The sequence below is a fragment of the Tursiops truncatus genome, chromosome 5 (genome assembly GCF_011762595.2).
Source record: "Tursiops truncatus isolate mTurTru1 chromosome 5, mTurTru1.mat.Y, whole genome shotgun sequence".
NCBI classification, from domain to species: domain Eukaryota; kingdom Metazoa; phylum Chordata; class Mammalia; order Artiodactyla; family Delphinidae; genus Tursiops; species Tursiops truncatus.
In genome coordinates, this window is record NC_047038.1 from 60,870,528 (window position 1) to 60,885,599 (window position 15,072).

At 37.0% G+C, this 15,072-nt stretch overlaps 1 protein-coding gene across 7 annotated transcripts in view; it reads right to left on the reverse strand.

Moving 5' to 3' along the window:
- ARAP2 (ArfGAP with RhoGAP domain, ankyrin repeat and PH domain 2) overlaps positions 1 to 15,072 on the reverse strand; it is a 200,379-nt gene that overhangs the window by 48,588 nt on the left and 136,719 nt on the right. For 6 of the 7 annotated variants that reach the window (XM_033856909.2, XM_033856911.2, XM_033856912.2 and 3 more), the window contains one exon: positions 13,925 to 14,042. In XM_033856909.2, the coding sequence (XP_033712800.1) occupies positions 13,925 to 14,042 (118 nt within the window). Of the gene's footprint in view, positions 1 to 13,088; positions 13,450 to 13,924; positions 14,043 to 15,072 lie in introns of those variants that run through there. The other variant, XM_019928368.3, reaches the window with a different exon arrangement.

Below are 15,072 nucleotides of genomic sequence, written 5' to 3' on the forward strand. Positions count from 1 at the left end.
TGGGGGTCCGGCAGCGGGAAGAGGAATGCCTAGAGAATCAGACTTAAAGGCTAGTGGGATTTGATTGCAGGAATTCGACAGGACTGGGGGAAACAGAGACTGCACTCTTGGAGGGCACACACAAAGTAGTGTGTGCATTGGGACCCAGGGGAAGGAGCAGTGACCCCAGGGGAGACTGAACCAGACCTACCAGCTAGTGTTGGAGGGTCTCCTGCAGAGGCAGGGGGTGGCTCTGTCTCACCATGAGGACAAGGACACAGGCAGCAGAAGTTCTGGGAAATACTCCTTGGCATGAGCCCTCCCAGAGTCTGCCATTAGCTCCATCAAAGAGCCCAGGTAGGCTTCAGTGTGGGGTCGCCTCGGGCCAAACAACCAATAGGGAGGGAACCCAGCCCCACCCATCAGCAGGCAAGATGATTAAAGTTTTACTGAGCTCTGCCCACCAGAGCAACACCCAGCTCTACCCACCACCAGTCCCTCCCATCAGGATACTTGCACAAGCCTCTTAGAGAGCCTCATCCACCAGAGGGCAGACAGCAGAAGCAAGAAGAACTACAATCCTGCAGCCTGTGGAACAAAAACCACATTCACAGAAAGACAAGATGAAAAGGCAGAAGGCTATGTACCAGGTGAAGGAATAAGATAAAACCCCAGAAAAACAGCTAAATGAAGTGGAGATAGGCAACTTTCCAGAAAAAGAATTCAGAATAATGATAGTGAAGATGATCCAGGACCTCAGAAAAAGAATGGAGGCAAAGATAGAGATGATGCAAGAAATGTTTAACAAACACCTAGAAGAATTAAAGAACAAACAGAGATGAACAATACAATAACTGAAATGAAAACTACACTAAAAGGATTCAATAGCAGAATAACTGAGGCAGAAGAACGGATAAGTGACGTGGAAGACAGAATGGTGGAATTCACTGCTGCAGAACAGAATAAAGAAAAAAGAATGAAAAGAAATGAAGACAGCCTAAGAGACTTCTGGGATAACATTAAACACAAAAACAAAAACAAAAATTCGCATTATAGGGGTCCCAGAAAGAGAAGGGAGAGAGAAAGGACCTGAGAAATATTTGAAGAGATTATAGTCGAAAACTTCCCTAACATGGGAAAGGAAATAGCCACCCAAGTCCAGGAAGTGCTGAGAGTCCAAGGCAGGAGAAACCCAAGGAGAAACATGCCGAGATACATAGTAATCAAATTGGCAAAAATTAAAGACAAATTATTGAAAGCAGCAAGGGAAAAAATGACAAATAATATACAAGGGAACTCCCATAAGGTTAACAGCTGATTTCTCAGCAGAAACTCTACAAGCCAGAAGGGAGTGGCATGATATACTTAAAGTGATGAAAGGGAAGAACCTACAACCAAGATTACTCTACCCAGCAAAGATCTCATTCATATTCGATGGAGAAATCAAAAGCTATACAGAGAAGCAAAAGCTAAGAGAATTCAGCACCACCAAACCAGCTCTACAACAAATGGTAAAGGAACTTCTCCAAGTGGTGAACACAAGAGAAGAAAAGGACCTACACAAAGAAACCCAAAACAATTAAGAAAATGGTAATAGGAACATACATATCGATAATTAACTTAAATGTGAATGGATTAAATGCTCCAACCAAAAGACACAGGCTTGCTGAATGGATACAAGAACAAGACCCATCTATATGCTGTCTACAAGAGACCCACTTCAGACCTAGGGACACATACAGACTGAAAGTGAGGGGATGGAAAAAGATATTCCATGCAAATGGAAATAAAAAGAAAGGTGGAGTAGCAATTCTCATATCAGACAAAATAGACTTTAAAATAAAGAATGTTACAAGAGACAAGGAAGGACACTACATAATTATCATGGGATCAATCCAAGAAGAAGATATAACAATTATAAATATATATGCACCCAACATAGGAGCACCTCAATACATAAGGCAACTGCTAACGGCTGTAAAAGAGGAAATCAACAGTAACACAATAATAGTGGGAGACTTTAACACCTTACTTACACCAATGGACAGATCATCCACAAAGAAAATTAATAAGGAAACACAAGCTTTAAGCGACACAACAGACCACATAGATTTAATAGATATTTATAGGACATTCCAGGTAAAACAGCAGATCACACTTTCTTCTCAAGTGCACAGAGAACATTCTCCAGGACAGATCACTTGGGTCACAAATCAAGTCTCAGTAAATTTAGGAAAACTGAAATCATATCAAGCATCTTTTCTGACCACAACACTATGAGATTAGAAATGAATTACAAGGAAAAAAACATAAAAAACACAAACACACGGAGGGTAAACAACACGTTACTAAATAACCAAGAGATCACTGAAGAAATCAAAGAGGAAATCAAAAAATAGCTAGAGACAAATGACAATGAAAACATAATGATCCAAAACGTATGGGATGCAGCAAAAGCAGTACTAGGAGGGGAGTTTATAGCTATACAAGCCTACCTCAAGAAATAAGAAAAATCTCAAATAAACAATCTAACCTTACACCTAAAGGAACTAGAGAAAGAAGAACAAAACCCACAGTTAATAGAAGGAAAGAAATCCTAAAGATCAGAGCAGAAATAAATGAAAAAGAAACAAAGAAAAGAATAACAAAGATCAATAAAACTAAAATCTTGTTCTTTGAGAAGATAAACAAAATTGATAAACCATGAGCCACACTCATCAAGAAAAAGAGGAAGAGGACTCAACAAAATTAGAATTGAAAAAGGAGAAGTTACAACAGACACCGCAGAAATACAAATCCTCCTAAGAGACTATTACAAGCAACTCTATGGCAATAAAATGGACAACCTGGAAGAAATGGACAAATTCTTAGAAAGGTATAACCTTCCAAGACTGAACCAGGAAGAAATAGAAAATATGAACAGATCAATCACAAGTAATGAAATTGAAACTGTGATTAAAAATCTTCCAACAAACAAAAGTCCAGGACTCGATGGCTTCACAGGTGAATTCTATCAAACATTTAGAGAAGGGCTAATACCCATCCTTCTCAAACTTCCATAAAATTGCAGAGGAAGGAACACTCCCAAACTCATTCTATGAGGCCAGCATCACCCTGATACCAAAACCACACAAAGATAGTACAAAAAAAAAAAAAAAATTACAGACCAATATCACTGATGAATATCGATGAAAAAATCCTCAACAAAATACTAGCAAACAGAATCCAACAACATGTTAAAAGGATCATACACCATGATCAAGTGGGATTTATCACAGGGATGCAAGGGTTCTACAATATACACAAATCAATCAATGTGATACACCATATTAACAAATTGAAGAAGAAAAACCATATGATCATCTCAATAGATGCAGAAGAAGCTTTTGACAAAATTCAACATTGATTTATAATAAAAACTCTCCAGAAAGGGGGCATAGAGGGAACCTCCTTCAACATAATAAAGGCCATATACAACAAACCCACAGCAAACAACATTCTCAATGATGAAAAACTGAAAGTATTTCCTCTAAGATTAGGAACAAGACAAGGATGTCCACTCTCACCACTATTATTCAAAATAGTTTTGGAAGTCCTAGCCACAGTAATCAGAGAAGAAAAAGAAATAAAAGGAATACAAATTGGAAAAGAAGAAGTAAAACTGTCACTTTTGCAGATGACATGATACTATACATAGAGAATCCTAAAGATGCTACCAGAAAACTACTAGAGCTAATCAATGAATTTGGTAAAGTAGCAGGATACAAAATTAATGCACAGAAATCTCTTGCATTCCTATACACTAATAATGAAAAATCTGAAAGAGAAATTAAGGAAACACTCCTATTTACCACTGCAGCAAAAAGAATAAAATACCTAGGAATAAACCTACCTAGGGAGACACAAGACCTGTGTGCAGAAAACTATAAGACACTGATGAAAGAAATTAAAGATGACACAACAGATGGAGAGATATACCATGTTCTTGTATTGGAAGAATCAATATTGTGAAAATGACTATACTACCCAAAGCAATCTACAGATTCAATGCAATCCCTACCAAATTACCAGTGGCCTGCCTTTTTTACAGAACTAGAACAAAAAATCTTAACATTTGTATGGAGACACAAGAGACCCCGAATAGCCAAAGCAGTTTTGAGGTAAAAAGCAGAGCTGGAAGAATCAGACTCCCTGAGTTCAGACTATACTACAAAGCTACAGTAATCAAGAAAGTATGGTACTGGCACAAAAACAGAAATATAGATCAATGGAACAGGATAGAAAGCCCAGAGATAAACCCACGCACATATGGTCACCTTATCTTTGATAAAGGAGGCAAGAATATTCAGTGGAGAAAAGACACCTGTTCAATAAGTGGTGCTGGGAAAACTGGACAGCTACATGTAAAAGAATGAAACTAGAACACTCCCTAACACCATACACAAAAATAGAATCAAAATGGACTAGAGATCTAAATGTATGACCGGACACTATAAAACTCATAGAGGAAAACATAGGAAGAACACTCTTTGACATAAATCACAGCAAGATCTTTTTTGATCCACCTCCTAGAGTAATGGAAATAAAACCAAAAATAAACAAATGGAACCTAATGAAACTTCAAAGCTTTTGCACAGCAAAGGAAACCATAAACAAGACGAAAAGACAAGCCTCAGAATGGGAGAAAATATTTGCAAATGAATCAATGGACAAAGGATTAATCTCCAAAATATGTAAACAGCTCATGCAGCTCAATATTAAGAAAACAAACAACCCAATCCCAAAATGGGCAGAAGACCTAAACAGACATTTCTCCAAAGAAGACATACAGATGGTCAAGAAGCACATGAAAAGCTGCTCAACATCACTAATCATTAGAGAAATGCAAATCAAAACTACAATGAGGTATCACCTCACACTGGTCAGAATGGCCATCATCAGAAAATGTACAAACAACAAATGCTGGAGAGGGTGTGGAGTAAAGGGAACCCTCTTGCACTGTTGGTGGGAATGTACATTGATACAGCCACTATGGAGAACGGTATGGAGGTTCCTTAAAAAAAAACTAAAAATAGAATTACCATATGATCCAGCAATCACACTACTCGGCATGTACACAGAGAAAACCATAATTCAAAAAGACACATGCACCCCAATGTTCATTGCAGCACTATTTACAATAGCCAGGTCATGGAAGCAACCTAAGTGCCGCTTGACAGATGAATGGATAAAGAAGATGTGGTACATATATACAATGGAATATTACTCAGCCATAAAAAGGAATGAAATTGGGTCATTTTTTGAGACATGGATGGATCTAGAGGCTATCATACAGAGTGAAGTCAGTCAGAAAGAGAAAAACAAATATCCTATATTAACGCATATATGTGGAACCTAGAAAAATGGTACAGATGAACTGGTTTGCAGGGCAGAAATTGAGACACAGATGTAGAGAACAAACATATGGACACCAAGGGGGGAAGCAGCGGTGGGGTGGCGATGGTGGTGTGATGCATTGGGAGATTGGGATTGACATGTATACACTGATGTGTATAAAATGGAGGACTAATAAGAAGCTGCTGCATAAAATAATAAATAAAATAAAATTCAAAAATTCAGAAAAAAAGATTTCTCCTTGATAAATGCTCATTCATATACATCTGTTTTATGTAAGCATCTTTTAAAATACATCACAAGTTCTTAGCATAGAATTAACAAAAAAATCACAGGCTTTTAAAATTACAATCAAAGTTTCATAGGAAATTGTTTTGCTGATCAAAATATGCCAATCAGTTAATAAAATGTTATGACAGTAGCATATGCTGAGAAAAAAAGAAATTCAGGCTTTTTATAGTATACTGAAAATAGCATAATTGAAATAGCCAAGAACATAAGCTCTAACATGAAGATGTTGATGTAACTTTCCTCGTACCACAGCCTTTATAAGTGAGTTCAGCTCTTTCATACTCTCCTACATGTGAAACGAATAGTTCTTGGCTTTTCGTTTTTGGTTAAAGTAGTAATTAATGCTAATGACAAACAACAAAGCGTATGTCAATAGCATCACACTTGTATATGACCCATGCTATTTTAATTGGTAATAAAATCACAAGTGAAAAAGACCAAATATATCACGTTCTCCTTAATACTGGTCTCCCAGAGAAGTTCAACTACTTGCCTAAAGCCAAATAGCTGGTAAGGAACAAAGATGTGACTCTCAAATGTATCTGACTTTACAGCCCCAAATCATAACTACTACACTCGGTTTTATTTTGGACAAATATGTAAACCTCCCCATGATGATTTTCACACATGTAATTTTGGGGAAAAAGTATCAACTCACCAAGATATTTCTGAGGACTAAATAAGGTAATATAAGCAAAGTGAAAAACAATTCAGTTCACACTTTCTCCTTACTTTCCTATCCTTAGTGAGAAGATGGTAAGGAAATAAGATAGTTTCAACATCCTATATGTAAAGAAACTGATGATATTGCAGTTGGATTGGCAGTGGGAATGATACTCTTAACTGCAGAACTATCTGGATTGAAATAAAAGCGTACTCTCCTTTATTACAAGATTAAATTTGCAATGCGACTTCCAAATATCAGAACATTTATATTAAAGAGGGTCACCATTACAAGTAGATACAATAGTGATAGTTCTGAAGTGCTCTTAGTTATACTGAACTATATCACAGCAGACATAGAGATAAATATAGATGTGCAAAAAATTAGCCAAGTATATTTTTCACATCAGTCTCATAGTATGAAATACTTCAGGAGAATGAAAATCCTGAAGATCCAAGTTCCTGCTTAAAAACAGAGCTGAGAGCTTCCCTCGTGGTGCAGTGGTTGAGAATCTGCCTGCCAATGCAGGGGACACGGGTTCGAGCCCTGGTCTGGGAAGATCCCACATGCCGCGGAGCAACTGGGCCCGTGAGCCACAATTACTGAGCCTGCGCCACTGGAGCCTGTGCTCTGCAACAAGAGAGGCCGCGATAGTGAGAGGCCTGCGCACCATGATGAAGAGTGGCCCCTGCTTGCCACAACTAGAGAAAGCCTTCGCACAGAAACGAAGACCCAACACAGCCATAAATAAATAAATAAATAAATAATAATTTTTTAAAAAAGCTGTAAAAAACAGAGCTGAAAAATGGGTTGAAAAGATAAATATTTTAAATCGTTAGACTGTCAAATGATACAATTCTAAAAGAAAGAGGTAAGAGGCAGGAAAAATGGACTGAGTCATCCAACGTTGTTGGAATATAAATTCCTACAAATAAACAAGTTTTTATTAATAGTTACATTTACAACCATCTGTCATGATAGATTTTATGCTATGTAAGTCAGCTGGCATTAGGGCATTATTAGAAATAACTAATTTGCACACTATCTGTAGCATTAAAATTGCTGAAAATTCAGTGTAGTTATTTAACAACAGGTCTGGACGTGGTTCTTTTGCTAGGTAAATCATGTTCTCAATAGTTTAAAATCTTGTCCACAGAATTAAACCTGGCCTACCTTGTTAGATAGAGAACTATTCATTTCCACCTGAAATAACAGGTGTTGTCCTTAAACTTCTGGCAGTAATGACACAGGATTTCCAGAGACAGTTATGACTTCCTTAATAATTATTTTTAGTGCCAAGCCTAGAGCCATGCAAGTCTTTCTCTGTCCTATCCACATACTCAGAGGGTGACAGCACTTGTGTCAATCAAGAGAAGAGCTAGAAAGACTCTGATTAAAACTGAACTGATCTTCCATTTCATAGTAGCTATGAAGAGAAGGAAGAAAACATTTTGTTATGATATTGCTGTGTAGAAAGTAACTGCTTCACAAACTTGAACCTCTCAGTGAGGAAGCCCACTTAAATGAAGCCCCGTGGGCAGTTAATTTTTTTCAGCATATGAAGAACCTAAGGGGTATGGGACTACATTGGCAGGGTACAGGTTCATTTTTAAGGTGAAGCATTAAAATAACAGTGTACTTTATAAGTATGGTGAAAGAGATACCCTCTCCTAAGGTGGGTTTCAGCTTGTCCTGATGATTGCCTGACATCTTTCAAAGAATGAAACAGAGAAAGACTTGTTCTCCATCTAGTACAAATTTCAAATGTCCCACAGGCATTCATTTAAAAGGAAAACCTACTTATAAACTAACAGCTTAGAATCTAACTCAGCTTTACATATAAATTCTCAAAATATTTTATATGGTTTTAATGTGGTATTTTTTCCCCCATGACTGTAACTACTGTATGAGCAAAAAAAAAAAAAAAAAAAGATTGTGCTTTGTCTGTCAGAACTTTTCTAAGAGTTGTTTACCATTTGCTATGGTCTGAATGTTTGCCCCCTCCCCAGTTCATATGTTGAAACTAATCCCCAATGTGATGGTATTATGAGGTGGGCCCTTTGCAAGGTGATTAAATCATGAAGGCAGAGCCCTCCTGAATGGGTTTAGTGCTCTTATAAAAGAGATCCCACGAGCTCCCTTCTATCATGTGAGGACTCAGTGAAAACATGGACATGTGATCCAGGAAGCAGGCCCTCACCAAACACCAAGTCTGCTGGTGCCTTGATCTTGGACTTCCCAGCCTCCAGAACTGTGAGAAGTAAATTTCTGTTGTGGAGTTCTGTTATAGCAGGCTGAACAGACTAAGATGCCATTTCACCAATGATGGCAATTCTGCTAATGATACATGAGTCACAAACTGACATGCTTGTATCAGTCTGCATTTGTAGCTGTCACATCCATGATAATTCCATTTATAAATTTAAGAATATATTTTCATTATCTTCGACTATATAGGAAAGTCTGAGCATTTATGTATTATAACACATATTTTCTTCTTACTTATTTCTATAATTAGGTTATAACATTTTTTTAATGGGTATAATAGAGTATCTCAGGAGAGTAAAGGGACCAAACAAAATATCTATTATACAAAGGGGGCACTGGAAAAGACAGGGTAGAGGACTATTGCTTTAAAATTTACAGGTACCTAAAATAAAATCCAGCACTTCTGGTTCACTTACTTATTTATCCATTTATTTATTTATTTATCTATCTATCTATCTATTTATTTATTTTTGGTTGCTTCAGTTACTTGGAGGATTTATATTTACATTAGGAAAAGCACCAATTCCCTGCTGACATTCTTCCTATCAACTACAATCTTGTGACTACCAATGCCTTCACTTTTATCTTCTTTTTACACTTCACTTTATCTTCCCTGCATGTTACTAGAAATAAAGCTCTTAACATTTCAGAATTTCAGGTGGAGCACACAGGTCCCATCTGCTCCAGTAAGCCAACATAATCACAGGCCCCTTTGTTGCTTTCTTAGCTTTATTCCTCTAAAAGCAGTGAAAATAATCTTAGTTTTCCCTTCCGGCAATTTCGACTTGAATGGTTGACCAGACATTAAAACCATGCCAAATTTGAATTCCTAACTCCATCAGATGTATTCTTTCTTGATGTACATGGGGTGTTCCTTTGATTACATATTTGGACATTCACAAGTCAAAACAGCTTGAAGTCTCCTAGTCTTTTTATATCTTCATCAAGATAACTGTTTTTTAATTAGCGAGAAGGAACCACCACCACCACCAACACCACCAACAAAAACCCGACTCCAATCTTACCATTTGTGATGTACTAATGGGCACATGCAAGTTGATAATTAGTCATTTTCAGGGTCAGCCTCCCTTCATTTTCCCAGGTGAAATTTAAAAAGACTGTTTCCAGATACATTGCAATCTCTCTTCTAGCTCTACATAATTCTTCCTATCCTCACCCATTCTGCTTACTCCTCTCAGTCCAAAAGACCAATGCCCAAAGGCACAGACCTCCAGAGCTGTGACACAGGGATATGCTTTGACTCAACCCCTGAGAGAACAAGGGTGGTAGCGAGAGGATGCTTACCCCCAAATCCATGATTCAATTTTGCTGTGGCTTTCCAAAAAAAAAAAAAAAAAGCAACAGAAGCATGCAGGAGACCATCAGCTGTCTAAGATCTCACCAGGGCTTTGATATCTCCTAGTGGTTCCTAATCTATAAGCAGAAATCACTTTTTTTGTGCCTTCCATATTTGGATACATCTATCCAAGCAGCAACAATCCCAGTCACTCAGGTTCAGAATGCACCCCTATCCTGTTCCACCTAAGTTAACAAGATATTGAAAATATGTTCCACATCATACACTATGCTAGAGGTACCAAGAGATATAAAGATCTAAAAAATATGGTAAATCCTAAAGAACATAAGGCAGAGCCAGGTTACTATTCTACAAGTCAGATTAGTATGCAGTATTATAGATCTTTAAGCAAATAATCACAAAAGATCAGTGAGAACTATATTCATCTAATTACCATCTTGGAGGAAGGGGCATTTGAGCTGGATCTTGAAGGATGGATAATATGGATAATGAAGAAATAATGAAAGGGTATGTATTTATATATTGAAGTATAGTTGATTTATAATGTTATATTAGTTTCAGGTGTACAACACAGTGATTCAATATTTTTATAGGTTATACTCCATTTAAAGTTATTACAAAATAATGGCTACATTTCCTTGTACTGTATAATATATCCTTGTTGCTTATTTATTTTATACACAGTAGTTTGTATCTCTTAGTCCCCTACCCCTATCTTGCCTCTGCCACTTCCCTCTCCCTCCCTCTGGTAACCACTAATTTGTTCTCTATGCCTGCGAGTCTGTTTCTCTTTTGTTATATATATTCATTTGCTTTACTTCTTAAATTCCACATATAAGTGACTATATGTGGATATAACAGAGTACTTGTATTTTTCTGATTTATTTCATGAGCATAACACTCGCTAGGTCCATCCCATTGTTGCAATTGGCAGAATTTCATTCTTTTTTACGGTTGACTAGTATTTCACTGTACATACACTGTATATACATATCACATCTTCTTTATCCATTCGTCTGTTGATGGACACTTAGGTTGCTTCCATATCTTGGCAATTGTAAGTAGTGCTGCTATGAACTTTGGGGTGCATGTATCTTTTCAAATTACAGTTTTCCTCTTTTCTGGCTATATACCCAGGAGTGGAATTGCTGGATCATATAGTAGCTCTATTTTTAGTTTTTTGAGGAACCTCCATACTGTTTTCCATAGTGGCTGCACCAATTTACATTCCCACCAACAGTGTACTAGGGTTCTCTTTTTTCCACATCCTTGCAAACATTTGTTATTTATAGACATTTTGATGATAGCCATTTTGAGAGGTGTGAGGTGATATCTCATTGTGGTTTTGATTTGCATTTCCCTGATGATTAGTGATGTTGGGTATATTTTCATGTACCTGTTGGCCACCTACATGTCTTCTTTGGAAAAAATGTCTATTCAGATCCTCTGCCCATTTATTAATTGGGTCATTTGGGGGGTTTTTGCTACTGACTCGTATGGGCTCTTTATATATTTTGGATATTAACCTCTTAACAGACATATTATTTGCAAATATTTTTTCATATTCTGTAGGTTGTCTTTTTGTTTTGTTGATGGTTTCCTTTGCTGTGCACAGCTTTTGAGTTTAATTAGATCCCATTTGTTTATTTTTCTTTTAGTTTCTTTTGCCTTGGGAGACGGATTCAAAAAATATTGCTACAATTTATATCAAAAGAGTCTTCTGTCTATGTTCTCTTCTAGGAGTTTTATGGATTCAGGTCTTATATTTAAGTCTTTAGTCCATTTTAAGTTTATTTTTGTATACGGTGTGAGAAAATGTTCTAATTTCATTCTTTCACACGTAGCTGTCCAGTTTTCCCAGTACAACTTATTGATATTGTCTTTTCTCCAGTAATGAAAGAGTTTTAAAACGGTTTTAAAACAATATGAGAGAGTGGCATGGACTAATATATACTACCAAATATAAAATAGATAGCTAGTGGGAAGCAGCCGTGTAGCACAGGGAGATCAGCTCGGTGCTTTGTGACCACCTAGAGGGGTGGGATAGGGAGGGTGGGAGGGAGGGAGACACAAAAGGGAGGAGATATGGGGATATATGTATACGTATAGCTGATTCACTCTGTTGTAAAGCAGAAACTAACACACCATTATAAAGCAATTATACTCCAATAAAGATGTTTAAAACAATAACAACAACAAAAATGATGAAAATTAAAAGAAAAAATAAAACAATATGATCCTATTTGTGATTTAGAAAGATAATTCTGGCAGTAATGCTGACAATTATCTTTTACTCACAGATATGATGAAGCTGGTAACCTAGCCCCTCCCCTTAAAATTAAACAAAAATCAAGACTTTACCACCATTGAACCATATAGTAATACAAGAGTGTGCTTCACTTATGTAAAAGATTTTAATTGTATGGCAGCTAGTACTAGGCACTGTGCCAGGGACAGAGACTGTACTAAAGATAGAAAAAAGAGAGGCCCTCCTTCCTTCTAAAGAGTTCTCATCAAGAAAGACAAAAATAAATCCACACGATAGGCATTATAAAAAAAGATAAAGACAAAGTGCAATGGAACACTTAGTCTGGGTTTTAAAGGAGGTAAACAGGTGGGCCAGAGGGGGAAGTATAAAGGCACACTTGGGAAACACCTGCTTGCACGTTAGTCAAGCACAAAGGGTAGAAGTGACTGTCTATAAAGAAATGTAAAATGAGAAAAGATGGTAAAAGATCAGAGCAGCAGAAACCCACTGCTTAGGGAACAGACAGAGGAAGAAGAACTGACAAATGAGATAAAACGATTTGAGCACCAGGAGGAGAATCCAGGCAACGATGAAAATAGAGTGAACACTTTCCAAGAAAAAAGGGAACGGTCATTAGCAATAAATGCAACGGTAAGGACAAGCAAAGTAAAGCCGGAAGCAAATCCACTGGACTTGGCAGTTAGGGGTCACAGGAGTCATTTGACAAAGGACCTTCTGTGAGTGGGGCTGACTGAGCCCGACTATGGGCTAGACAGTGTGAACTGACACCGAAGGACCAGTGTCACTGAATCTTGGCAATGAATATTGGAAAGTAGTGTTTTAATACAAACTATATTTTTAAAGAATTGTGCACAATAAAAAGAAAAAAAGGAATAAAAACATCAAGATGGAATAATGAAAGACAAAGTATTTGATAATCTCATTTCATTCTAACACTGATTACAAGACTCCTAATAATACAGGATGAGGTATTTTAACATTCATTTTTAATTTTTGTCTTGAGCTTGTGGGTGGCAAGATTTTACTTTTGGCAGTTTGACATCTATACTTGAAAGGGTCCCAAGACCTTAGCAGGTATCAGCTAGACAGATGGTCAAGGTACAAAGACGTTCTGCATCTCATTTTTTTTTCCTAGAGGTCTTTAAAACCAAATGGTGTCATTATAATGTTAGGCTTATTACTCTTGGGGCAGTCAAGGTGTTTTAAAAGCTCTCTTTATCCTTCTGCATCTGAGATAAAAGATGACAAAATACCTGATTCACTCCACTAAAGATGAAAAAGAAAAAATGAAAAATAAGCTTCTGCTAGGCTTAATACAATATTATTTTTAAAAATAATAAATAACTTTTTAAATCAGTACTCTTGTTCTTGTTAAATAAGTAGCATACAGGAATAAGGTAGAATACGGTGGATAGTGGTGGTGACATTTAGACTATTGTTACAAATCAAATTGCTTGTTCTTATAAATAAGGCCTTATTTCCTGAGGCAACAACATACATGCCTAATGCTTTATACTATATGTTTATGGTCAATAAAATAATTACTTTGATGAGTAAAATCATAGGAGGGCAACCTCAAGTGGCACTAACATACATCAACACATGCACTGAGGTAGAAGGGAAGTCATAACGAGATGTTAAGCTTTAGAAAAACATAAAATGTTAGCAATGACTTGTCACAAAAATAGTATTTCTTCATACTTTAAGCAATTTAAGAATCCCTAGCATGAGAACCACTTACCAAGCTCTTCATTTTCTATGACTTCAAATGTGGCCCAGATATCATCTTTTGTAGGAATTATATTTTTTATTGCTAATATGTCATTAGTTAATTCTTCTGCTTCCATCACGGGAGATATCTAAAAGAGAAGCAAAATTTCTTCAGAATATATGTCAGACACAGAAGTGGCCTTTGCTAGGGCAGTAATACTCCCCCATCTACCACCTAATGATACTCCAAATTTCCTCTTAGTATGTTTACCTAGCTTCTCTAAGCACATGGGGAAAGCCTATTCAGATCTTCTCCATATAACGTAATATATTTTAATGCATGTGTAAAAAAAAGATCACCATATAGGCATAATCAGAGAGAATGTTTTTTTCTCACTTAGTGAACAATTACATCACTCAAAAAGGGAAGAATATACCTACTCATACTAAGACCTTCCACAGACATTGGATCCAATGGTCTTCTAGGGGTAAAACTTTTCACTCAGTTCTATAATTAGGAGTTCCAAGGAGTTTGGTTTATTCAGCTTGGGCCCTAAATTATACACAGTTGACTGCTGTCTGCCATGCCAAAAAGCCCCAGGGTTTTAGTGGTCTGTGGTGTGCCCCACCATGCCAAGTGACAGATGGTGGGACACCGAAGTATGCTCGAGCCAGGCTTTCAGGGCACAGGGCAGAGTCTGCAGTGTCAGCCTGGGGGTCAGCTCTACAACAGTCCCAACGCCTCAGGCCATTATATAAGCACGCCATCTTCTTCAGGGACTTTGGGGATTTTTGATTTGTTTCTTCCTGGTTTTGGTTTTGCCAGTCAGTCTTACAGGTATGTTGGCCAAAAGCAAGTTGGCTTTCTCCAATTAGAATTTAGTTATAATGTTAAACAAATAGAAGATGATTTAAGCTTTAGAATATTGCAGCTGCAACTTAATTATACACGTTTTCAGTAAAACTATGTACCTATTCAAAAATTTCTTAGAAAATGTGCTCACTTCCCTTTCTCCTGTCCATTACTAATCTTAAGCACACTGCACATATATAAATAACATAAAACATTTCTCTTACAGGTAATTCATATAGTCTATCTTTTGGAGTTCATGGAATTTAGTGCTTTCTTTGGAATATATTAACGATACAGTGAAGTCCATTATTTGCTATTTAGAAAAG